The sequence below is a fragment of the Limulus polyphemus genome, unplaced genomic scaffold, assembly GCF_000517525.1.
Source record: "Limulus polyphemus unplaced genomic scaffold, Limulus_polyphemus-2.1.2 Scaffold1471, whole genome shotgun sequence".
In the NCBI taxonomy this organism is placed as follows: Eukaryota; Metazoa; Arthropoda; class Merostomata; order Xiphosura; family Limulidae; genus Limulus; species Limulus polyphemus.
In genome coordinates this window covers 156887-184625 of record NW_013667081.1, presented here as the reverse complement: position 1 = coordinate 184625, position 27739 = coordinate 156887, and the positions used below count along the sequence as shown (strand labels likewise).

Here is a 27739-nt window from a genome sequence, read left to right as displayed (position 1 = left end):
AACTACCACGTGCTATGTCAACAATGGCTGACTCATCAAAACATTTAATAAAGGACATATCTTCATCCTACAAATCATCTATTTTGAAATATTTTGGATCAAAATGAAGTAAGAAAACTGATCGTTTGAAAACAATATGTAAAAGATGTTAGGTGGAGGTCAGTTATAAAATGAACAACATCAAACATGACTGAAATGAAAACATGATATTACTTTACAATAAATGAAAGAAATTAAAGGTAAACTCTCACAAGCTTCACTTTCTGTAAGCAATAAAGGGCACAATGCTCCTCAGCTGAAACTCCATGAAGCATTTAAAATAAAATTAAACCCAAACAGTCAAAGGGCAAAAGAGGAAAAAACAAGCTTGACACTGAACTGAAAGATGCTTCTTCTGTTGCCCTTACCAATGTTGAATGGACTTCAAGATTTACTGAAAGCTACTTTACTGTTACTGGGCATTTTATAAAATACAACTGAGAGATGAGAAATTATGTTCTTTAAACAAGACAGTTAAATGATTCATATATATATGTCTAAGCACATAGTAGATGTACTGAAGAAAGTTATATCTTTTGGGGAATGAAAAAGATTAATAATCCAGGTGTTACAACTAATAAAGTAAATAATGTTTACTGTGTGGTAAAACTGACAGGACTCTCACCCCATGTGCAATGCTTTGCTCAACACTGTTAATTTGGCTGCTCAGAAAATCCTTCATGTGCCACACGTGGATAAGTTGTTAGGGTGGGTAAAAAAGGTAGTTTCACTTTTCCACAGAAGTTCAATGGCAATTTTGGCAACATTTATGGCCAAAAAGTTTGTATGAATGATTATATTAAACAGTCTTTGATGTTTCAGATGACCAAAAAATACATTTTAAGAAATAGATTTCATATTTCTTCATAAGCAAGACATTGATCATTTTGTGTTTGCAATACTAACAAATTAACATAGTCATATGCATCAAATCATGAGGTATGTGTATCGTTACAGCCATAATAAAATATGAACTCTTTTACAGTATGCTGTTTGTTCAACAATCTGCAATATATAATGTTCAAGTGAAAAATAATATTTCATAAAAATATTAGTAGCCTTGAATTATTTAAAAATAAATCTCCAAATTAATAAAATACATTAACAAACTTAAAGCTGGGATTGCATTAAATTCCTCAAATCAAAAGTTTTTTTCACAAAGTTCTCTGAAAGTCTAATCTCATCACTCCCACATCCATCATTTTTATTGATGATAAGTATGTCATTGTGTTTATCTCAGTTTCACAAAAAACAATCTCAAGAAAATGTGATTCATTAAATGACAAATATGCTGACTTGGCAACATTGATCAGCAACAGGTTTTGAACTATGTACCTCCATCTGCAACAAGGCAGGTATCACATTACTGTTGATGGAGTAAAACAAGCTCAAGACCCATTTGGTAGAATTATAAAATTGTAGAATTGTTGATGGGACAAAGAACATAAACATTTTAGAGTTTTCCTAATTTCATCTTCAGTATAAACACTTCAAAATTCATTAACAATGTTTCTAGCCTACATGCATCATCAGTGATTGCCTAAAATTTCTTAATAAGAAGAGAGAGAGAAAAATGCAAATTCAAAATGATGATCGATTTTGGCTGGGATATATTGAGTGACATTTTGGAACCCATTAAAACATTTCAGAGACATTCTTCTGCTTTTATGAGATATCTGGAACTAAATACATTATTGTGATATATTTTATTGATATTATTTTGTATCTCTGTGTTCTTATTGGTATTTTTTTTCAGATCTAAGATGAATAAAATTCTTTAAAAAACTGGTTCATGATTTTTCTTGGAATTGTCATAATCTATGAAGACTGTTACACATGACAGCACCCTTGAGAACAAATAAATTTATTAAGAATAATTATTGTATTGAATATTGTTTAATTATAGGTATGTATTATCATATAGTCAGACTATAAGGTGAACACCATGTTGAAATTAAAGATGTTATTGACCCACAAAGTTTCTAGTTCTTTGAAAAGTTCTTTGTTAGATGGAATTACAGCAGTAAATTGAGACGATGTTTTAAAATAATGAAATGCAATTGTGTGGGAAAAGTAGGAGATGTACAGCATTGATAATTTGTGCAACAATGTTAAAGTGGTCTCAGTAACAGTATGTATGGATCTATGCTTTGTTGGCATGATGACATGTCATGATGTATGTTCAGTAGCCAATTAGCTACAAGTTGACTTTTTGTCCTGTTAAGAAGTTAAAGTAATATATTCAGTAAATATTATTTGTTTTCTGACATAAATTATGCGAGTTTTTTTGCTCCAGCTAATGCACAGTATTTAGAAGAAAGATACAAGGATTTATCACTTGTTATTAAACTGAAGTTGAGAAAAGTTGAAGTATACTTACGAGACTGAAAATAAAGAATAACTTGTTAATGCTTTGTTCAGTAATGCATGGTCATTTATAATTGTTTTTAACTGCCTGTTTCATAGAATTTTTTTTTCTCCAATAAGTTTTGTTTTCATTGCTGAGGTGTTAGTCAAAGTATTGTATGGTAGTGCAAATTCAATCTGGCATGGCTGGATATTAACACTTATGCTAAATGGCTTCTAGAACACTCAGAATATTTACAGCATGTGATGCAAAGTATGCTTTAAATAAATTGATATTGGTGATGTTAGCTAATCAACTCTTAAAAGTCACTTGAAATTCATAAACCACGAGAGAAAAAGGGATATAATTCGCAAAAGTATTTCAACACAAAAGTTGTGAGGCCGACACCACCACTTGCTATTGGTACAGCTGCTACTGCACACATCTCCAAGGTGGATACTGCAAACATCCCTATTAAGGTACGTAAAACCTTGAACCATGAATGAGAATAATGCATGCTATGTGTTCAGGTATACTTAACTTATTTTTTGTACTGAAGAAGAAAGAAAATGTTTGATTCAAAAGAAGTAAATCTCAATAATAATGAGATAAATGTAGTGTACAAGGGAATGCTTCATATGCTTGTATTTTGTGGTAATTTTACTTTTTGAATTTAAGTAACTGTAATTAACCATCTCTATAAATGTGGTATGGTTTTTCGCACACTGTAGAGTAACAACTGTAATCCTTCCATCTGTGAACAAGCCATATGCCCAACTTTGAATGTTTTAGTGGCACCTGTGCCCTCAATGAATTAGGCTCTGTGTCATTAATTTGGTGCAGTAGTGTTCCCCCATGGGAGATACCTTAAGTAGGGGTGATTTGAAATATTTAAACTCCTCCCCCCTATCTTGCTGTCTTGGATTGGTAATACTAATAGCATAGAACCAATTCACATATTAAATGTAACTTACCAAGAGTATTGGTGCCCGGAAGTAATTTGAAGTTGCATATATTGGCTCATCTGCATTTCAATTATTGATAATAAATAATATATTTTTGCAGAGATGAGACCTAAAAATATGTTGATATTTTTCTATGAAACAGACTCAACTCCCTGCTAAGCTCTGAAGCTTTCAGTGTGGATTAGGAACAACGAGCCATGGAAGAAAGACATTACCTGTCACTGTTTTTTAAGAGTGCAGAGAGTAATGCCCATTTGACTCAAGTAATATTTCTTGACAGTACAATTATTCACACGTATTCCCATGGTGAAAGGTAATCTGTTTATTTGGTTATTCATAGTCTTGCACCATACTCTCATCACTACCTTTTAGGAGGAATACACAAAAATTTCATCCTTCTTTCTGATGAGTCTTTAAATGAAAAACTGCAGATGAAACAAATGGATATATATGTATGATTCCTGGATAGTTAAACAAGTAAGATTGCCACCTGTTACATTAATTAGCACTCTTGGCATGGTACTGCATCACATTGGCTATTACTTTTCAGCTTGCTAATCTGATAAAACAGTTTGATGGTGGAGAACCTGGTGCAGATCTTGGTAGATGGATCTTATGTGAATCTAAAATTCTACAAAGAATTTATATCTGGCATTTTAGCTCAAATAATGGAAAAGGAATTTGTTGACACTCAGTCCTGTGGTTTACATTGACTACATAACACTCTATAAGTTGTCTTTAATGCCACCAGTTGAGATTTAGTAAGCATTTTACAAATTATGTACTGAATATTTAAATATACACCAGCTCAATAGGATGATTTTGTTCTCATAACAGGAACATCTACATTCTCTTTGAAGTATTGTGTCCATCATTGGGTAGAAAATATTACCATGGAAAAAGCTTTGGACATGCTACCTCACATGATTACATTTGTGAAGAAGAATTATATCACCCCAAAATGCTAAACATTTGAGATCCTTATTGGGGTATGTTGTGATGTGCTCCTTCCTACCAAGCTGTATATTTTCATTTCTGTGGCAAACCCTGTGACAGGGTATTTGAAGAAGTACCAAACAGATGAACATTTGATTTCATTCACAATGCACACCTGGGAAAAGATGATAACATATATCATGAATAGAATCTGAATGTCTGAAATTGTGAAAGGATTCAATAATTTTCGCATGCTTGCAAAATATTATATAAAAGATGACAACTTGCTTAATTACACAAAATTCAATATAGGCTTTTTGGCCAACAAAGTTCTCAAGGAATTGTTAGAAAGAAGACCATGTTAGAATTCTGCATAGAGACAAGGAAGTGCCTGGCTCACCTGTTGAAGGAGTTACTCGACTTCCATTAGAGTGAGTTTGGTGTGAAATGCTACTGCATAGAGACAAGGAAGTGCCTGTCTCACCTGTTGAAGGAGTTACTCGACTTCCGTTAGAGTGAGTTAGGTGTGAAATGCTATTTGAAAGGCACCAGATAAAAAAAAGAGCATATGACCAAGACATAATGGAGCTAAATCAGAGAAAGAAGTGGCCTTGCCAAAACAAAAAGCATCTTCAGAAGAAAAGTGACAAGATCGCTGATAAAGCCAATAAATCATACAAGTTAGAATAGATCCTCAAATTTAACAGTTTTAGGAGGTTTCTAAAAGGAAAGAAAATTGAACTGAAAGAAGTGATGAGAGAAATACAAAAACAAATTAATAGAGTGCTCATTTTTTAAAGAAATATAATATTAATTTTTATGTTGAAATGTCAAACGTGCTTTAACTTTACAGTTTAAAATCATTTAGTTAACTTTTTGTTGTTTGCTTTATTTGTTACTAGCAGAGTTCCTGACATTGCTCAGATGAAAATGGTTTTAACTGATTTAGTTCTTTATTTATATGATAATTTATTGATCTGCTGTAAAGTTATTTGTACACACTATTTTTGTCTTGCTGTCAAGAACAAAGAAGAAGAGATTATGAATAGAGAAGCAAATGAAGGCTCCATGAACTTTTAAAATCATTTTAACACATAATTGATCATGGATAGAATGATTAGAAGTCTTCACACAGAGAAGAAATGTAAATAATAGTCCTCTTGATCACACATTAGCAAAAATATCCAGTCTTTTCGATTTGAGACCATTGATCATCATGTTTGCCCAAAATGGCTATATGGGTCACTTTGGCTTCAAAATGGCCTCTGAGGCTGCGGCCACATAGCCCATGTTATTTCCTGCACAAAGTTGTATTTGTACCCCAAGTTTGTAGTTTTAAACATGTGACATTTACTTAAAATATCAAATTGTAGCCTCAAAACAGCTTCTGAGGCCACAGCCATATAGCCCATGCTACTTCTGCACAATATTGTATTTGTACCCCAAGTGTGTAGTTTATAGCTTTAAACATGTGACATTTACTTAAAATATGAAATTGTAGCCTCAAAACAGCTTCTGAGGCCACAGCCATATAGCCCATGCTACTTCCTGCACAATATTGTATCTGTACCACAACTTTGAAGTTTGTAGCTTTAAAGATGTGGCTGTGCATAACGAAGAGACCCATAGAAAGAGAAATTTGTGCTTATATATGTAGATAAACTAAAATTAGTTTGCATTATGTAATTTTTATTTATTGAACAAATACTCTAAAGATGTAGCCAATATTTTTTTTTAAGTAGAAAGGAGAAATTTAAAAAAAAAATTTTTACTATCATTGTACCTTATATGTTATTAGTTGAATGTTTTGTAATGTTTTTAGTTATTTAATTTTGGTGAAGTTCACAATCAATAAATAAGTCCTTGAAAATGGCAGTTTGGTGCTGGAAAAACCATATTTTTTTTCATTAGCCTATGCAAACCATGTGAAAAGTAAATAAGATATTTCAGACTAGTGAAGCTGAGTTTGAGATTGACAGTGACTACAAAATGAACAGGAAAATGTGGAAACATGGATTGCATAATAAATTACTCATTATTGATGATGCACATATAGTCTTACTGATGGAAATTCTCATCTAATTCAACTTATTCAGTATCAATTTAAAAAAAAAACTGCACAAAACATATTTCTGATATCAGAGAGAAAAAAATTGATCTGAAAAATACATTTTTGAAAATAAAGCTTCATTTTATATCGCCTGTTTTTGGTTTCTTTAATTGTCTTAATCTGGTCTTTAATACTATTTCTTGTTACAAAACATCATACAGGCCATAAGGAAAGCCTGTTAATAAACAAGTCACTTTTCAAAATTAATTTGTTTCAAATCAATAAAATATTAGAGCTAAACATATGATTTACAGTAATTCCATGAATATCATATTGTTTCTTGTTGGTATGGTGTTAGAAGTAATGTTGTTTAAACAGAGCCTTAGATCATTTTGACACTTATTTTACTTTTTAAATTTTAAAGTTCTTAATCCACCATAAATAAATTATTAACACCATTCTGTAAATTTAGGGTACCAGGAGACATTGATGAAGTAAATTGCATGAAAGTACGAATGGACCAGTGGGAAATAGTTGAGTGCAATGATCCACATGTTCCTGCTTCACTTCTGAAACTCTGGTACAGAGAACTGTATGAGCCTCTTATACCTGACAGGTTCTATGATGAGTGTGTAGAACACTGTAATGAGCCAGAGATGGCAATAAGTATTGTAGAGAGATTACCAGAAATTAATCGACTGGTGTTATTCTACTTGATAAGGTTCCTCCAGGTAAATTATTTTGTGCCTGTGTCAATGTGGTGCAATATATAGTAATTATAAACTAGTATTTAGAAATTTTTATTAAAGCATTTTTTTCATATTTGTGTTATTAACTTACTAAATTCAGAACAGAGGTTATTAAATTATTGACTAAAAAATTACTGATGGATAAGATTACAAAATAAACTTAGTATTCACATCTTAGAAGTGTTTATTAAGCTTTCTTAAGTTGGTTTTAATGTATGTTTTTCAACAGTATTTGTGTTTACAAAGGTTTAAGTCTTTAAATAATAATTTACATTTTTCAGATTTTCAGATTTAGATTTCAGATATGGAAAAAATGTACAACAATATAGTTGTTTTAAAAGTAACTGTATTTCTGTAAGAGTGTGGAATGTGATAGCTATGTGTTAGCTATGTGTGACCAATGTGTTAGCTATGTGTGAGCATTGTGATAGCTATGTGTGATGAAGAAAAGTCAAAATATTTTGATCAACTTATCACTGTAGAATTATTGTCATGACACTTTAATTTTTGTCTATAGTTTTTATCAAATGATTATTGAAAGTTTAATTTTAAATAACATATTGTTGCTTCTGGTGATGATTCATGTAGATGTATGTAACTTATGTAGCAACTATTATAGATTGAGAGTTATTTTTCTTTAGTAAATGGCTGTATTATCTAGCATGGATACTAGGTCTATTTATTTTGTGTAATGAGTATAGAGATTTGTAATATAATAGCATATAGAACTTTTGTGTGCCAACTACTATGTTTGGTTAAAATCTACATAATTCTAAAAAAATACACATTTAAAATACTTCAAAAAAGATTTAAAATGCTTTATAAGTTATGTTTTCCCATGTGTTTCATTATGCTTAGTAGACTGTAAATGGGGAAGGAATGAGACTTTTTCAAACAACATGCAAAAATGATCCAAATCTGCTAGTTTTCAATCGTGTTTTGGTAACCAAGACAGCAGTTGCAAATGCTTCCAGCATTAATTTGAATAGTGTGTCTGTAAAAAATATACAGAATATTCAGTACTGAGGACAAAGGTATTTTTTGATATGGTACATTTCCTCTTCTCATATAAATAATTATTCTCATTCACTGCTGCCCTCTCTATGTAAAAACATTTTTACACATGCCACAAGCCTTCTATCTCTCTTCCATTGGAATTGACTGATTCCAATGCATCTGTCATGCATGAACCCTCCACCAATAAGACATACTCTCATGATGCATATGACTCCCTTTATTCAATTCTACAGAACTATCACTTCTTATTTGGCAGTACTTGTGTTCAAACGTTTTTTTTTCTTTTGGTGCTCTTTGTGTGCATCATGAGTTTAATAGTTTAATTTCCAAAGTGGAATTTCTTCATTATTATTTTTTTCTTTACATTGAAGAAATCTTTTAATTTAACTTAATTTCCTAGTCTTTATTTTTTTCTTACACTCACATATTTTCCATCAAAGAATTTTGTTTGACTTATGTATTTCTACAATGAATTCTGAGGTTCATGTTCCCTCTTCGGGTGTTATACCTCTAGCACTATTTTCACAGGCTGCAGGTGGAGGAGACCAGTCGTTGGATTTCTCTGCTGTTATCCATCGTGAAATTGTTCGTTATATGGGTCAACCTTCTCCTTAACTTGTCCTACTATTTCTTTCCCCACCTCCTTTATCCCTCGTACCCTTTTCCTTTTCCATGACTTGTGATCGTGCCACCAGCCTGCATCTGTCCAAGGCAGTACAAGTTCTTCTGTCTCTACAGGCCATTGCACCTGTTCATCATCTTTCTCCAGGCTTTTATACCAGGCTGTTTGTTGTTCTCACGCCAAACCAGAGACTATCGGCCTATACTAGGTTTGTCCTGCCTCATTCTAATTTTCAATCTGCCCCATTTTACCTTGGAGTCGTTTCCCACCCTTAGGTGGGCTTTTTCTCCAGGTTTATCAATGACAAAGAGGAATATTGCTACTGATTATTTGCATATCCCAATATTTCATCACTCATGACCCTCTCTTTGGTTTATTCTAAACGGGGTGTTTGTTTTCTCTGTTTCACGCACTGTCCTTCAGACTTGCTCCAGACCTGTATGTTTTGTTGGGCATTCAGAACATTCATTCGTCACTTATATGCTCTCAGGTTGTGCTTTCCTCTTTCTTTTGTCGACTGGCTACTCTTCTCTCATTCTGAACAAGAGTCTACCTGTTATCCTTATCAGCTGCTTTTGGAGGTTGCTATAATGGCCTGTTAATCAAGTTGGAGAAGTCCTTACTGTGGCCTATCCAATATCTTGTCCATTTAGGTGTTTTTCTTTTTCTACACACATATCAGTCAGGCCACCCATCTCCTCTTCAACTTTGTTTGATGGGTTTTTCGTTCAATTACAGCTCGCGATGTTCCATCACTTTTGGGGATGTGGTCTTCCATAGTAGCCTTTATCCCCTTAGGTCAGGCTCATATGTGGGTTCTTTCATGGGCTTTTCATGACCAGTGGAATTTTGCTGGGATCCTTTGTCAGTTCTTATTACCCTCGGCAGGTGTCCTGCTTTCTGCTCGTCATCCAGTTTTCCACATTTCCTGGGATGGGGGCATGGGTTGACCAACTGGAAGATTCGGGGTTTTTGCAGTTGAGAGGTCTTATCCTATCTACATTCTCGAGCTTCTCACTGTAGGTCGTGTTTTCATTCACCATCTGGTCAGAAATCCATCTGACTTTTCTTCAGTGGTTGCTTATCTCAATCACCAGGGCAGCACCTGTTCTCCATCTCTCCATATTCATATGTTAGATCTTCTTTTTGAGCCCACACACTCAATATTTCTATCATTCCATGTTCCGGGGGCTTTTATTCTTGTCATAGATCGTATTCCTTTCCAGACAACATTTATGTAATGGAGTGGTCTCTTGATCATTTTATTTTTCCAGTGACTTTGACTTCAATGGGGTATTCCTCACATTGATGCTTTTGCTATATCCCTTAACCACAGATTGCCTTGATTTTGGTCTCCAGTTCTTTGTCTTCTTGCTCTGGCTATCGATGTTTTCAGCCAGGATTGGACCTACACATTTGTCTATCCTCCTGTTCTTCATCTTCTCCAGGTGATTTCATTCATCCTTAATACTCTGTTCAGTCTTTCTGATAGCTCTTACCTGTCCATCTCAGCTGTGGTTTCTGCATCTTTTCCAGCTCCAACTTCCTCCTTTGTTACCTTTTCCTCTGTCTCCATTCCTTCTTTGCCACCCTCAGTCACCAGTGTTTCATCCAGACCATCCTGTTCTCTGTCTTCATGCTTGGTTCTCCTCTGGTCATTGGCAAGATGATCTGGGCTCTCTCGATTTTTAGCCTCTTTTCTGTTTTGTTTCATTTGCCATTCCTACATGGAAATTTCTTATTACAAATGAAATTTTTCCATCATTGGTTTCTGGGTCCAGGGTCTTCCCCTGATTAACCCACTGTTCTCTTGACTTTTGGGTTAAGGGGGTCTTCTGTCTCCTTGGTCCTGTCCCACACCTTTCATTTTTCCCAATCCTGCAGGAAATTACCTCTTCCACACTTTACTCGTGGATGTTTTCCTTCCAGATTTGTCTTCCGTCATGGCAGGCTTCCCTTCTGGATGGGAATATTAATGTGGTTTAGCACTGCCTCGCTTTGTCTATATTTTCCTTCTTTCTCCTAATTGCCTGTGGACATTAATGGTCTGTTTATTTGCCATCGATGCTTCACATACTTTTTATCCTTCTGCATATCTTCTCCTTTCTCTGGATCATTTTTCCTCCCTAACACTCCAGCAGCTTGTGAGGATAACTCCTCCATTTAGCCACTTTCCCTTACTTCTGTTTCACACCTTTATCCTCGTCTTGATCCAGATAGACTTCTATGTCCTGTACATGCTCTTCTCTGTTATATTGCCTGCACAGCTTCCTTCTGTGGTGTCCATTCTCACCTTTTACTCCCTTGGCAACTGTCCTCTGTTTGTGTTCTTTCTCCTTCCTCCTTTGCCAATTGGGTTTGGTACTTAATTCAATTGGCTTCTTCATCTTCATCCTCTCATAATTTGTGCCAAGTGTCTTCTCACTCAATTGGACAATTTACCTTTTCATTGCCATTTCATCTTCATTGTCCTTTTGAGGTACTTCTTCAATTGGGCTTGTGGACTACCCCTCATACCTTTGTCTCTCACCACTTGCATCGGATTGCAGTTTTATTCCTCTTCAGGTTATCCTCTTCAGCCTGTAGCCATTCTAGAATATCAGGATTCAGTGAGACTTTGACTGGATAAGTTTTTTTTCCTTTTCAAGGGCTCTTTTCCCTTTTATTAATGCTCATTGTTTGGATTCCACTCTGTGGTAAGTGGTGCCTGACCAGGTATACTTTAACTGTTCAAATCCACACTGTGGAACCATGTGGACTTGCATATTATAAATCCATGGCCATGCAACTCACACTGCATAGATGAGTGTTCCACAAGATCACTTGTAGATTTATCCTCGCGAAAGTTTGTCCATCCCAGACCGTACCCACCCATGGACTAAAGCCAGAAGGGGATAGCTGCCCATTCCTGCCATGCCTTGTATTGAATAAATCGGTATGGTTTGCTTTTAAAAAAAGGGTTTTGTGGTCACCCATTGCACTGTCTCAGGTGTTGTCATTCCTCTGGACTCTCCACCATGTTTTACCCCGTTTTCATCTAGTGGAGTTTGAGAGTCCTTACCACTTTGAAGTTCCAAGCCGCTGGGTTGGTGGACCGTGGAAGCATCCTCCTGAAAATGTTAATCAAATACAAACAAAAAATATAGATTATTATAAAACCAATTAAGCTGAGAGTAGGGTGGTGTGTTCTGCTGGTGTAGATGACATGATATCCTCCAATGTGAAACATAAAAACAAATGGGAGTGGGACGTCAAAATTGCAGTTCACCCCTTCAATTTGGATCCCTCATCCTACCCCCACATGAATGTCAGTTCCCAGTAGCCAGGGTTTTGGATTTAGAGTGGAACCAATCAACATAAGTCCTCATACGTGTATTACAGATGTCTATATTCCTCCCTCATTTATACTCCATCAGTGTTGTGAGTCATGGTGGAGATAATTGCAGATTGTTACATTCCGAGGATGTTAGTGCACTTGGGGTGGTTTTGGTCAATTTCACTTTTAAGGGTGATGGTTTACATTATGTAGACATCTTTTTAATACTGAATGTTGGGTTCCTAGATTGATCTGTCAACTTATCCTATTCACAGGGGTCAGGAGTAACAGATTCCCTCTGGTCTCATGAACTTGAGGTGAAGATGGTATGATCCTCTTTCCTACTCCCATGTGGATGTCAGTTTCCGGTGGCTTGAGTTTTGAATTGTGGTAGACTTGCCAGTGGTATTATCCTCTTTCACACCCCCACATGGATGTTGGTACCTGACAGTCAGGTTTTGGATTGTAGTTGACTTACCGACAGTATGATCCTCATCCTACCCTCGCATGGACTTCAGTTCCCAGTGGCATGGGTTTTGATGGTAGTTGACTTGCTGTGTACAGTCGGTTGCACCCTAGCCACTCTACATCTAGGGGCACATCCTTTTCATTTTACCTCCTTTTATAATTTCTGGGATTGAGTTTCATAAATATTGCATGGTTCAGATCACTTTCCAGCCATAGTACTCTCCCAATTGGATGAGCTTCTCTGTTTTCCTCCCATATATGCAACATCTTTGTACGAAGGGTGAAGAGTATATCTGATCCAGAAGTGGTGCAGTTCCCTACATCAGATCTTAGAATCTTACTGTCTCTTCACAGGGAGTGTCCTTCGGATGCTTCTTTCTTTCCCTTGCACCAGTCTATTCAATGTGGGTTTCTAGCTATTTATGTAAGTGAAGATAATGTACCGTATCAGAAGTTCTAATTTTCCTACACTGAAAATGTATTTCTGATAGGTACTTACCTCCTCTCACACTTCCCACCCTTCCTCCCCACTGAAAACCGGTGCTTCCATCTTCTGCCAAAACTCGAAGTGATAGTTTGGTAGAATTGAATAAAGGTAGTCACGTGCATTATGAGGGTATGTTGTACTCATATTGGTGGAGGGTTGACACATGGTGATTTGCATGAGAGACGCATTGTAATCATTCAATTCCAATGGAAGGGAGATAGAAGGCTTATGGTATGCATAAAAACATTTTTGCATATAGAGGACAGCACTGAACGAGAATAGCTATTTATGTGAGAAAAGGTAAGTTCCTATCAGAAATATATTTTCAGTGTAGGAAAATTATAACTTTACTGATACAATGTTACCAACATTTCTCCAAAGTGTGTATGAAAACTCTATTACATGGATATGGATATTTCTTTGTAGTTGGGATTTTCAAATCTATGTTTCTGGCTTTTATAGTATATTTGTGGAGCGTGAACAATGATAAATGAGAGAAGTATAAAAGTAGTCTTAATTCTTGTAATTTGATAAACATCTGTAAATGATCATCATATCACAGTCAGTCCATTTATAAGTTTCATTATTTACTATTCTAGTAAGTTTGTAAGTTTTAAAGCTATAAGGATTACTGTGAAAAAAAGAAAACTGTACTATGCTGTTAATATCGTTTTACTACTCGTAATGAAAAGGTAATGTTTTTCTGTATTCTTTATTGCGTAATTCTAAAAGCAGATGTTTTCACAACAGAACAATTTGAGTAACATATTATTAAATTCAATAATACAAACTACATGTGTTGTCATTGCTGTAGTGTAAATTGTCTTTCTTTGAGCTTACTAGAATCTAACTTTCAAGATTTTAAAAATTCAGAGATGTTCAAGTATATTAATTGATTCATATGTTTCAGGTGTTTGCTGCTGAAGAAAATGCTTCAGTGACTAAAATGGATACCAACAATCTTTCCATGGTTATGGCACCTAATTGTTTAAGGTTTATTTCTGATGACCCAAGGGTCATTTTTGAAAATACAAGAAAAGAGATGGCCTTTGTGAGGACATTAATCCAGAATCTCAATACCAGCTGCATGGAAGGGGTGTTCTGATGCTTAAAAAAATATCATTAATAAAAGAAGTTTAGCAAATGACTGAAAACTGTACAGAAACACATAAGATAAGCAATTTTTATTATCAAAAATGAAAAACGATACTTTTGATCAGACAATAATGTTATATTGTACTAAGTTTCCTAATACTCTGAATTAAAAGTGTGAAATACCAGCTAATAAAAGAATAACACAGTAGTTTATGCACAGATGTGTGGTTCAACATTTATGTACTTGTCTTATGATGCATTTATTTATAAAACTGTTTACGTAACTAGTCGGATTCTCTAAAGTTAACTAAGTTCATTTATGTTATTTTTTTCATCATGAGATTTGTACATTTGAATCCATTTAAATGTGGTAAAATGTATTTCTTATAGTTACTGATCGAGTTAGTAACCACTTGGCATATTTTTAATTATTTATTTATTATTAAGAACGACAGTAAACTTGCAATAATATGTCATGTAGCAAATGAAGTTTGTATATATATAATGTAATTTTTATTTTATCTGAACCTCTGGTTTAATCATCTTAATTGATTTCATATAGTATGTGTTATCAAGATATGTTTTCTAAATGAAGGAGAATATTTGGTAAATTCAACTTTGTCCAAGCATAGATTGTTATTTATGATTACCATGAAGATCACATGTTGATATGAAGGTGTAAAACATTGGTAAAGTGGGAAGGCTATTTAGACCATGATGAATGTGATGAAATATCATGCCTTACTGCAGGGTGGTTGTCTTTTTACACAGTTGTCTTAGCTTATTAAGAATACTTTGGCACTCCAAAGAGGAACCAAGTTTAATTAAGTGCTATTTCTTTTCAGCTACTACATCATGAAAATAGACAGAGTGACTTTAGTAAACAAAACAGCATACTAAAAGAAATTAAGGACCATTTCATCAGCATGAAAATAAAAATAATTGCTTTGTTCAGTGAATATGTTACTTTAAATTGCAGTAAGGCTCTAAATTCATATGCCTTGCACATATGCCATATTTTCATATATTCTAGTTAGTGCCAGTTCTTTAGTTTCATCTAAGACTTATCAAATGGTTTACTTAAACGTCAGCTATATAAAAATACCAATATTTACTTATTGAAAGATTTTTAGTATCATACAACTGGTCTACATTGTAAACTTTATAACATTTATTCATTTTAAGTAAACCTTTATTAATTAACTAATTGAAACCTAGGTCTCTCTTAGTATCTACTACTGTCAGGTAATCCATATTAAACCGTACCTTATTTTCCATAATTACTTCGATTCACTCCTGAGATTGCTCAAGTTAGACATTAATCACGAATTTTCTAACTTCAAAATTATTACTCATTATTATGTTGTATTTTATATAATTATTAATCATCACAATTTGTTTTAAACATGAAAAAGCAATGCCCCATTAATAACCTCATTCTCTATAGCAACTGAGTCAATGTTTTATAATATGAATTGAAACATGAACATTTGATAGTTTACTTTATGTTGTCATCAGCTTTATTACTTTATATCTGATTTGTTTGAGCTTTTAACTTGTGTAATCTAGCTCCAAATAACTTCAGCCATATTCTAGACATTGTTATTTTTTTTTGTAATGGTGTTTTCAGCTATGGTCTATTTTTATCATAATATTATACAACAAGTATAATGTAACAAAATTGTTATGTTTCACAGGGTTTCAGAAGTTGGCAGAATTATGTTAAAAAAGATAAATAAACTTGGTATTGCTTCTTTATTGTTTACTTGCTGTAAGAAACAATTTTCTGAATATCCACATAAATCTACAAAATCTTATTAAAAGTAACCCTTGTGAAAAAAAACATTATTCAGTGTGTGATGTATATTGTTTCGCCATTTTATGAGTAAAAAATTGTATGTAAAAAAACCTATCTTCTTCTTTTATAATATTGAGTTCTGAAATTAGTTTGCCTGTAATCTTTGACTTTGTGAGCAATTTTGTTTTTAAGATAAGTAAGGAAATGAGACCTAAAATGAAGCTAGATGAAATGCTGACTTTTATACTAAATTACATCGAGATTAAATTAAACTTTATGAACATCAAATTGGGTTAAAACTGTTACATATAGTTTTAGTCCATACATGCATATGTAAAATAGAAAACAAACTACAGTGAATGTTTTTTATTCCCAACAATTATTTTATGTCTGTCAAGTTTGAAGCTTATTTTACAAATGTGCATGCATGTTTTTAATTTAAGTAAAAATTATTGTAAAGTTCAAGATAACCTAATACTTAAATGAATCTTTATTAGCGAAACTTATCACATATTTTTTTATGTCTGTGGTAACTGACATGCTTTGAATGTATTGACAAAAATAATTTGCAGGACATTAATTAAATAATTTAAACTAAATCTTGTTAGTTATTAAACTTGTTTTCTCTTTGAAACCAATGGATATTTACACTGAAAATAACAAGAGTATTGCTGTTCAACCATATATGTGTGCAAATCAAGCAATACAGTAAGTTTTTATATTCAGTATCAAAACTTTTAAGCTGTAATTAAATTTTAGTTTATAGAAAATGAAAGACAAAATGCTCTAGTTTTCAAGTGTTTCACCACTGCTTGAACATTATTAATAGACATAAGCCTATTCATCTGTAAATAATAATATTTATGAAATTAAAAGATTTTTACTGTGTGAAAGAAGTATGAGACAAATGTACAGAAACGTTTTTATGAGATATAATAAGTAGCTATGAAAATCTTTTAATGAAAGTTAGAATAATACTAGAACCATAGGAATAATTACAACTCAGATGTCTTGTTTTGATTATAAAGATGGGCCAAGAAGGCCTAGTGGTTAACATGCTGGAGTGTATCCATAGTTGGTGCCTCATTACCATAAAAAATATTGTATTATAAAAGTGATAGTAAAATGCCACTGTTTGATTAGAGTAGCCCACTAATTGGTGCTGGGGGTGTTGACTAGCTGCCCTCCCTCTAGTCTATCACTTCAAAATATGGGTAGCTAGCATAGATAGCGTTGAAGTAGCTTTGCACAAAATTCAGCAAACAACTATTATTATGACAGGAGAGAGATATCTTGTAGGAAGTGTGTGCCAATTTCTTTAAAGCTCTAATTAAGAAAAAAAAAAGTTTAATCCAGATAAGAGTAGGATGTTGTAGTCATTAAGAATTGGTAGAATGGTTTTTAAAAAGAAGTGGATGACATATTAATTCACAGCTTTTATAGATACGTTATTAAACATAAGGTTAAGGGTTATTAAACAGAGTTGGGAGATATTAAAGGGTTGGTAACCAAAGGATATATCAACTGTTTTTTGTTGTTATAATTAAGACTGTTTTATGAAAAAATTGCCAACTTTTCGTAGTTTGCTCTAATTATGGGGAGGGGAAGTATTTTTGTATGGTTTTATTTACATAAGGAGATTATGGAAATATTTTACCGCTGGTAACTTCAGGCAACTTGGACTTCACAAAGTAATGCTTCGTTTAAATATTTTGCTAACTTTGTGTTTGGTGGTTTGTTGGAAATGTGTGAATGTTTTACTGCCTGCAATTTGTAAAGTCAAGTAATATTATCACTTCATATTTATACCAATGTGTTTCTGTTTTTATGTAAATACTGGTACATTTATAAAGTTACATGATATTCAATAATAAAAAATAGTTCAACAAATATAGTTTAATTTTTCTACAGAAGTAGTTTATGATGTACTTGTAACCCTCAGATGATGCTTTAAAATAGATATCTTTCTCTACTTTTATCATAAAGAAATATGCATTTATTGTAGACCACTTTATTATATGTAGGTGTATAATTTTTTTTGTATAATTAATACTATTTGCTTGAGTTTGAAAATACATTGATCAAACATAATTAATCCTCAATCTGTGAGTACTGAGTTGTTTGCCTTTTTTGAATTTAGTTTACTTTCCTGCTGGGCAATTAATATTGTTTGGTTCTAGCATGGTAATACAACCTGTTGTGAGAGACTTTTAACAAGTTTTAACTGTTTGTTTTGCCAGTCTGTATTACTTTCCCCTGTTGGATGGTTAATATTATTTGGTTCTAGCATGTTAATACAGCCTGTTATTAGAGTTTGTATTGGGCTTTTTCATTGTATAGTTTGTTATTTATTTTCTAACGCATACTTCTGTTTTTCTTATATACATATGCAGTTACTTATGGTGCAAGCCACTTGCTATCTACAGTAATTTGAAGAAAAAACAACAAAAACTCAAGTTTTACATAGGTGCCACATTTATGCTTTTATATTTAAAATAAGGATTACCTGATTTGACTGAAATTTGTTTTTGTAATTGTTAAAATAATTTTTGGGTGAATGATATTGCTAGGTTTTATTTTCTTTGCATATACTAATATAAATTATTGCTAAAAATTCAAGTCTCACTAATTTTATAGTCACTGTATTAAATGTCAAATTCTACATTTGTAGAAAATCAGCTTCTGGTCTGAATCAATTTTCAGTAATGTGTATATGTCTGATATGTATTTGTATGTGAGCTCATTCACATAGAAAGTCTATTAGAGAACAATGATTTCATTATTTATATCTAAACTAAGTTTTAACCTGTTAAAATGTATGTCAGTAATGTTTTCATACAGTCTTGATATTTATAATTTTTGAAATTCACACCGGTCTATCAGTTTATGCAGGTAGAACCTCATATTAAATATAGCTGAATATTGATATGTCAAACTGCAAGGGACATTGGGAATTTATTGGAGATATTAAAGTTTTGATCTGTAGTAAATATAGAATATCAGATAAAAGAAATGAATTGAACTGAATTCCAACTTCCACTTTAGCCATGTGTTCAAGATATTCATACCTGACGTATTTGATTGTACCTTCAAGAAACTGATTTGATTCCTCAGTAAAGCAAGTACATTTGATCCACAAGTAAAATTAACAGTACAGGTGTGAAGAATTAAATATATTTAGATTTCTCTAGGTGTGAATTTTATTGAAACATAAATTTGCTTTAGATTCTGTGGTAATTATTCATATGTTATTTTTCTTATAAAGGGAGACTAAAAACTGTTAACTTGCTGTTATTTCAAATAAAACACCTTCAGAAAATTGTTACAGTAATTTAGTGTTCTGTAAGTTGTTAGTAAAAATATTAAATAGCAATAATAGTTGATAAAATAAGTAAATACATTAGATGTTATAAGTTGAAAGATGTATTAATAATTTTAGAATACAGTGAAAAATACACTGGGCTATTTTAGTATCATTTAGAGGTACCATCGTTATGATTTACTAGAACATATAATTTCTTTTCTATAGTTAGAAGTTTTTTTTATTTTTGTTTTGTTAAATATTGTATAGAATAATTAGAGGATGCCTTAAAATGTGTAGTGAGTTATATGATTTATTCTATTTATACCTTTTTTTATATTAACTTTCTTGGTCAAGTGTATTGTGTATGTTTTTATTTCAAGGAATACATGCAGAAGCTATTCTAATAAAAGAAAATTAATTATATAAAGTGTAATGCTTAGGTATTGTTATTGTATATTGGCTTTCCTTCCTGCCCAATTATAATTCTCATTAGAATTTGTATTCTAACTGAATTTACTCCACAAAGAAAGTAATATATTCAAGCATTTTTAAGTAACTTAAAATATTTAATGTAAAATTGCCCTTTTTAAAATTGCTTCAAACAGATATGTTTTTGAATATCTCATTTTCTCCAGTTTCCACTTCTTGTAGACAACTTCACCGATTGAACACCATTACAGCACGAACAGTGAAACAAATCTGATCAAACAAAATTTACAGAACAATTGTTAATCATATGCTCCATGAGAACTCTCAGAATGCATTGTTACTAAAATCATTAGACCAATCTCATTAATAAAGGAAACCACTATTCCCGATATCTCTATCTCAGCTTTTAAGTCTTTAACTAACATTCAGAAAATCATTAACATCTAACATAACAAAGTATCAACCAAGTTAACTAAGTCGAAGTGCAGTTCTAGATATGACCTATCCTGTTCGTCTAGAATTCGTATAATTACGTATAGAAACGTGTACTAAATGTTTTAAACATTGTATGAATAAAGATATATTCATGTACTAAGTTATAGGATGCTTTGATTTATAGTGCTTTTAATTTTTTTTCTTCCCTTCTGTATTTAATTTGAAATGGAATACTAAATCAAAATTCAAATTGCGATCAAAATTGAAGCAGAATCATAATCTCATATATGACGCATGGAATAATATGTGCTATATAAATCGGGAAATAATCATCTAACTAAACAATGTGCTCAGGTAAATAAACAACACTAACAAGAAATAAGGAGAAATGTTCTGTAGTGGGTATATTACTTACCAGCTTTTCCTGCTGTGGCATCTCCCCTGTGTTGAAGTTGCCAGCATTGAGCTTTCTTGTGCCCAGGTTTGTACAGTGCCAGCAAAGTCCCTCAAACCTCTCTGAAAGCTGACCTTTTCTGGCCTTGAATCCAGATGACTGTACCAACCTTGGTACCTCTGTGCTGGACTTAACGTAGGATTCAAATTCGAGAGCTCTGGCCATTGCATCCTGCATGGTAGAGGGGTGTGCTTACTTCACTTGTATCTTAAGTTGTGGACTGTCCAAGGCATCTACGAACTGATCTCTCAGCAACAACTTGAGGAGATCGGGTGGTGCAGTTGGGTAGGCCTTGTGTGCCATGCTTTCCAAGTATAATATAGGAACTGATTCATACATATGTAACATTCATTCCATGTATACGAACACCCAGTGGTCATGACAAACCCACCACATCAAATAAACATGAAAGAAAACAGATAAAATATAGCAAAATGGTTTACATTTTTGCTTGTGTTATACACACCATGCTAATTTCACATGCTGTCTTAGAGGGCTTCTACCTTAAAGCAGTTTTGGAAGACTAATACAAATCTACCAAACCATCATGCACAACTTCACATTGCATAAAATTATACTGAAGTACACCTCAGATTGCCAATTTCCTCAAAAAGTTTCTGACTGCACATATGTGCCAAATTTTCCCATGAAACTTTACCTTTGTGCTTGGAAAACAAAGATTGCAAACTCCTTACACCATATTGCTCTTTGTCAAAGTTCCAAGTCATCCCCAACATTAGAGCTCAACTATTGGTTTCTCTATAATTTTCATCTGTATATCTGATGAGTTTTGTGAAATCTACTCCAGAGAAATTCTGCTACACAGTTTGATACATGAAGCAATTATCACAGTACATCCGATCAATGTTTTGCTACTAAACATTGCTTGATAACTCAGAAAGTATGGTCACAACATTCTTTCAGCTATTGATCTTTCACTTAATCAACTTTAGTAACTGACTGATTATCACATAATGTCTTGACAACATCTTGAGATAAACCATCACTCAATAGATCAAGAAGCAAGAAATGCTGCTTTCTTTCAGTCACTGATTTTTTAATGAACCTACCATTCTAACTATTAGTTATGCAACCACTGTAACTCACAATTCACATGAATGAGTTTCCCACAGACAAAGCTAGAGACCAGTCAAGCCAGAAATGAGTTGCTCACATGCTGTGTAATGTTTTGTAACATCTTTTATGATTATTGTGATATATGGCCATTTTATCTGAAACTAACATGCAATTTCATATGCATTAACTTTTGCAAAACAAAGCCATCCTGCACATTCCTGTGATTATTGTAGAATAGCTACAGTAGGCTGATGATTATTCATCAGATCCGTTGGGAGTTGTATTCTGACCAAAACATAAGAAGATTCAGAAAATAACCAATCAGCTATTGTTTATTTATGCAATATGCCACCATGACATTTGGTAGATGTTCCTACCAATCACTTCAGTCTGTTTAACAAGTTTTGCAAACACCTGTTTCACAGTTTGTTTTACTCATTCAGCCAAACCATCAGACTGAGAATAATATAGTGAAATGCATGTTTTCATCACACAACTGGCTGTTGAAGATAATTCCTTGATCCATTAGGACCTCTCCAGATGCTCTAAAGTGACATATTCATTGATCTGCCAACAATTCTTTGATGGACTGCAATAACATGTCAACTAATGGATAAGCATCAACCCACTTGGTTAATTAACTAATAATGACTAGCACATACTGATTTTCTTTCTTTGTATCAACCAACACAACCTTCATCCTCAAGAGCAGAACCTACAACTCTGGCAGAGTTTTCCCTGATGTAATTAGTTTTCATTCTGGGAAGCACACTTTGTAAAGTTTCTGCACAAACACTCAATGTCTTTACTTGAATATGGCCCCCAAACCATTTGTGCATGTTTGCAACAGTGAATGACACTCACTAGCACCTTCTAACCATTAAATTATAGAAAGTCTGAAATATTTCCTGACACAGATCTTTGGAAAGTATTAGCTGCATCACAGATCGGCCAGCACATTTCAACTTGGAATCATAACTGACTAAAACATAACCTGAAACTACATACATCAGTGCTAAATTTGCTAATTTGGGATAGTCACATTATCTTACTGCATGGCAAGTAGTGTCCAATCTTTGTATGGGTCCCTTTTTCTCAAGGTTCATTACTGGTCATTCTTGCAGTTTATCCAAACATAGAATTGTTGCTGCTCATATAGTTTCTCATTATTGTGTACATTGTCTGGGATCTGAATATTCATTGAATAGACATGATCTCAGTGACTGGCTAGGTAGTTCATTGACTGTTCTATGCTGCTTATGTGGGCAGTGTTGTACAATGAAATTGCACCCTTGTAGTGTCGTTATTTAACATACAATCAGAATCCAGATCTTTGAAGTCCATTAGCCATTTCAATGCCATATGGTCCACTTGAATAGTGAAACTCCTACAATACATGTAATGTTTAACAGATACTACAGCTACATGGAGTTCTTTCTTTGTTGTATAGTGTCAACATTAAAGCACAGCCATAGCAAGACTTACGTATGTGATTGTATGCTCCATAACATCCTGTACCCTTAACAAAACCATTTCAATTCCTCTATCATTGGCATTTATATCCGAGATAAATGGGCAGTATTTATGAGGATAATCCAACACTGGTATTTCAACTACTCCAGGCTTCAAGGACTGGATTGCATTTTCCTTTGTCCATGCAAAGCATGTATCATCCTTAACCAATCTTGGAGAAATTGGCCACAAATAATCAATAATACGATGTGACACCTAAAAACTGTTGATGTCTTGATTGGTCTCAGTTTGGAATGCTGTGATGTTCATTGGATTGATGGACGTTCCATTCTTACCTATTATATGACAAAAATACTCCATTTACGTGTGCTTGAATATACACTATCCTGGTTCCAATTTCATTGTGATTCCTGATGCACTGAAATGCCATTCTCAAGTTCTCAGCAATGACTTTAAACAAGCAACTAAAGACTAATATTGCCTTAATATAGAAAAAGGCATCTTTCTCACTGCAGTCCTCTAAATATAAGTTTCAACAACTTCTCAAAAGTAGCACGTAAATTACAAAGACCAAATAACATGATACAGAATTTCCATAGTCTTTCTCAAATGCTTGAACCAGTCTTATATCTTCTTTCATCATCCAGTTCAACTTGCTAATAACCATAAACCACTGGACACCTCTTAATACATTCAGACATCCATTTGTATGTGGTTGGAGGGAAAACGTGGGCATGCATTACAATATCACCTGTCTAAAGTCCACACAGAACCTTGGAATTCCTTACTTTCTTCTAAGAATACTCACCAGAGATTACCAAGGACTCTGAAGATTATATTATTCCATCCTTCAACATTACTCAATTTCATAGCTGGCAACATTATTGGTGTCTATTTAATTGTTGTACTATTCAATGAGTCATCTGATCCTATTAACACACCAGAAAACTCTCTGAGTAATTTATTGAACCACAGTCTTCAACAAAAGAATTCAGATGCTCTGAAATTTGCACATTCATTGTTGGATGTGGTGCAATGGCTATAACATTATCTACTTGGCTTGTTTGCATCACTACTGTCTTTTCTAGTTACCATGCCAATGACTATTCCAATTGGAAACTGAATAGCTAAATGCTTGTTTACAGAATAACACTGGTACAACACCTATACTCGGATAGAACGCTGTTCAAGCTAGTGCAGCTTGCTTTCCAGAAAAAAAAAACAAGTATTTCCTGAATCTGTTCTATCATTGCAGCAGACAGCAACAACACACTAGTCTACATCTATAGTACATTATGGAACACCTATTATACATTAGATGGTATCAATACTTGTTTTTAAAAATACATGTATTATATTCATTGTTCTTAGGCATGACCTGGATGATATTGGATAGTTTTTGCCACAGAACTGCACTTCACCTGTTGCACAAGCAAAACTGGCCCACAATGTATGCAGTAGATCCATCTATAAGATCAGAGACAACTAGGTTGTTTCAGTGCACAAACATATCTCATGTTCATGTATTGTATTGCCACATATTAGGTGACGCCTAGTCTATTGTTGTCCACAGAGAGAATGTCCTTATATGTATTATTCTTAAATCATCCACATAAGTGTCCACATTTTGAGGTCATAGACTTCTAGCTTTTGATTTAGCTCTATGGATTACTCTTTGTTCACAGGGTCGAATCTGTAGCTCAGTGTTTTGGCAACTATCTCCTAATTGTTCCTCATTCAAGTGCTCTAAGGCATCAAGAATGAAATGGTCTTGACTCAGCATCAGTCAGTGCACTGTCTGTTCTTAAGTCTATCTATTCCAAGTAAACATGGATCAAGTCTTTCTTAACCATTTCTTCAACACTATCCAATTTACCTGTTTCACTTTACTATCATAGCTAAATATTGTTGCAGATAGGTACTAGCTATCATGTTTTCTACTGCTGTGCAGCTGAGAAGCTGTGTGCATTTGGAAAGACTTTTGTCTTCTTTTAGATGTCTAGAGTCACATTCATCCTTACAAATGCAGAATCCTCAGACAGTCTTGCACAAAATAATGCAGTGCATTAGCATATGTGTTGTCACATGCCATGTTGAACTTCAGCTTGGGGTTATTTTCTTGGAAATTGTAAGTGTTCCTTGTTCATTGGCTAATCTCAGGATCTTATGAATCATGGTGAAACTCTAACTGTTTTGCATTATGACATCATGTAATTTTTCCAATCGTCTTGGTCAAAGATGATTCACACTAGTGCCTTGCATCATGTGGGATTGTTAACAAGCTCCTCGATGACCATAGGAACCACCCCAGTAAATCTTAGGACACTTAGACAGCTCAACACCATCATACCCTTTCTCTGCTGCATTATGATTATGCATATAAGAAGTAACTATTAGAGTTTGCTTAACAGCAGCCTAGGTTTCCCTTAGTTGCTAATACCTCTTTTTCATCATGAGAACAGAGCAAGAACATGGACATAGCTCTCGCCATCGTTGTCAAAAGCTCTTGGTCTAAAAGAGTATCACTCCTATTCCTTCTTGAATACTTTAATCGAATTATCACTTCAATTGCAGCTTCCCCTGTTCTTCATAAAAATCTACATTATCTTATAAAGTACCTATGCATATCAGTCATTATCTTTTAATTTTACAGTACTATAGATTCAACTGAAAAAATAACATTCAAAATAAACTCAGCAATAAACAAATCATTTGGTCACAGCACCAAAATGTAAATTAATAACTCAGATACATTCATATATATCAGGCGTTTATCAGGAAGAAAGTTATAATAACCTCAGACAGTAATGGAAAACAAGTAAAAGTAAAACAATTCTTTATTCTTGATGGTGTTCATCTGATATCAAACTGGCCAGCTTCTTATTCACATACGGCTAATAGAGCTGGAAAGAGATAGTTTCAACTACTTCAGTACATGACAAAGACAAAGCAAATAATAATTTGATAATGCATTGTAAGATCAGACAGGGTTCCTTCAATTCTTAGATTACCTACATCAATGATTTTCCAAATACATATACAAGGGAGAAAACCTTAACTCAAACTGCTTATAAAATATATCTGTCATCTCTAGAGATGGGCTTACCCCATCTTATGGAGTAAACACAGACACAAGGTTAAGATGGAACAAACTTCCATTGAATAACCATTGCAATGTGTAATCTTTACCCAAGCAAAATGATCAGTGCATGTTTACATTTGTATCTGGTTTACAAGGGAAGTCCCTCAATAAGTTTATCAGCGAGGACATCCTCACAATATGTAATACCATTGCAGGTTAAGCCATCCCATTCAAACAGTACAGGCTATCTGCATATGTGGCCATGTTATCTGAAGGACCCCTCTTTCAAGCTTTGACTTCAGCTCAATGAACAGCTCAGTTCTTCACTGGGTCAAAACAGAAAACTCAGTTACAACTGTATTCCAATTCCATAATTGAACCTCACTCATGTGTTTTATAGCATCGATGGATGGAATGTCCAAGCTCAGAATCAGGCATTGCATCATCTATTCCTGAGTCCAGCCATTTCAAACAGGTTGCTATTTTGCTGCGCCCTTAAATGTTGGATCGTTTTTGTTTAGCTTCTAGTATGACTACCCATGAGTATTAGCATGAACCTCTCATCAATGAACATTCGCCTAACACCAGGCTGAGACATCCTAAACGTTATGGAAAGGAAGGGTGAAATTAAAGTATGCAGACATACCATGTATTTTTAACTTTTATTTTAATATAGGAATTGTTAAAAGTTTTTATTTATTATATGTACTTGTAGTTTTCACATAGCATATAGTGAACAAATCGATAAATTATTTTCATTTTATTTGTCTTTGTTCTCACTCATCTCTTAAATATAACACCTGGTCTGCCCATGTAGGTGTGGCTATACAATTGTACCTTGTGCATGATAGATCAGCTAGTGTCTCGAGATTATAACTTCCCTTATGTTTAAGTGGTAATAACCACTCACGTTGCTAGTGCCTCTGGGTAAGTCCGACGTTAACTATTCAACTAAGTGACGTGAGTTTTTGTCATTAAGGAACATCAACTTCAGCGAACTTGTCAGCTTGGAAATAAGTCTTGAAGAAGTATAACCAGCTGGTCAATCCACTTCTCAAATAAAGGTGACTGTCTATTGACCAAAAGTCACACTACACACATTGTTGCTTTGTGTTGTAACAATAAGGATTGTGTATTACACATCATCTCCAGTCTATACTTTGTGCAGTTCAAAGAAATTCAGAATGATTTTGTAATACATTTGGCCGAAACTCCCGTTATATAGAGGTCCGACCTCATTTACCTTTATTTTAAGAAACTGTTTTTAACTGAAAATTCCGCAAAACTAACAGTTATTTGTTTATTCCATACACAGTCACAACAACGATCGTCCATTTTAAACATATAAATGTTTAAGTTACCTTTTACTTCTTTACTGGAAAACAGACATGCGAAAACAATATAACACACAATTTAATCTTTATGTTACCCAATACTAATTCACCATTAAACTGTGTGTTTAAAAGCATATTTAAAGCGTATCGCAGTGGCTATCTCTAGTAAATGTTGCTACTGTTGCGTCAGCGAGTCACATGACTACAGTGACGCAACGTTTCTATAATTATCATGTACTTTGGCGAATGCTCTAGTATTTAC

At 33.8% G+C, this 27739-nt stretch overlaps 2 protein-coding genes across 2 annotated transcripts in view; one reads left to right on the top strand and one right to left on the bottom strand.

The window, feature by feature from the left end:
- Positions 1-19566, top strand: part of LOC106463733 (rho GTPase-activating protein 39-like) — a 46524-nt gene extending 26958 nt beyond the window's left edge. Inside the window, exons 11-12 of the mRNA XM_013923796.2 lie at positions 6810-7068; positions 13907-19566. Coding sequence (XP_013779250.2) covers positions 6810-7068; positions 13907-14101 — 454 coding nt within the window. The 3' untranslated portion in view covers positions 14102-19566. The remainder of the gene's footprint in view (positions 1-6809; positions 7069-13906) is intronic.
- Positions 19567-22906: 3340 nt separating this feature from the next.
- Positions 22907-27739, bottom strand: part of LOC106463728 (papilin-like) — a 9429-nt gene continuing 4596 nt past the window's right edge. Inside the window, exons 4-5 of the mRNA XM_022391308.1 lie at positions 23074-23272; positions 22907-22975 (exon numbers count right to left, since the gene is read on the bottom strand). Of these exons, the coding sequence (XP_022247016.1) occupies positions 22907-22975; positions 23074-23272 (268 nt within the window). The remainder of the gene's footprint in view (positions 22976-23073; positions 23273-27739) is intronic.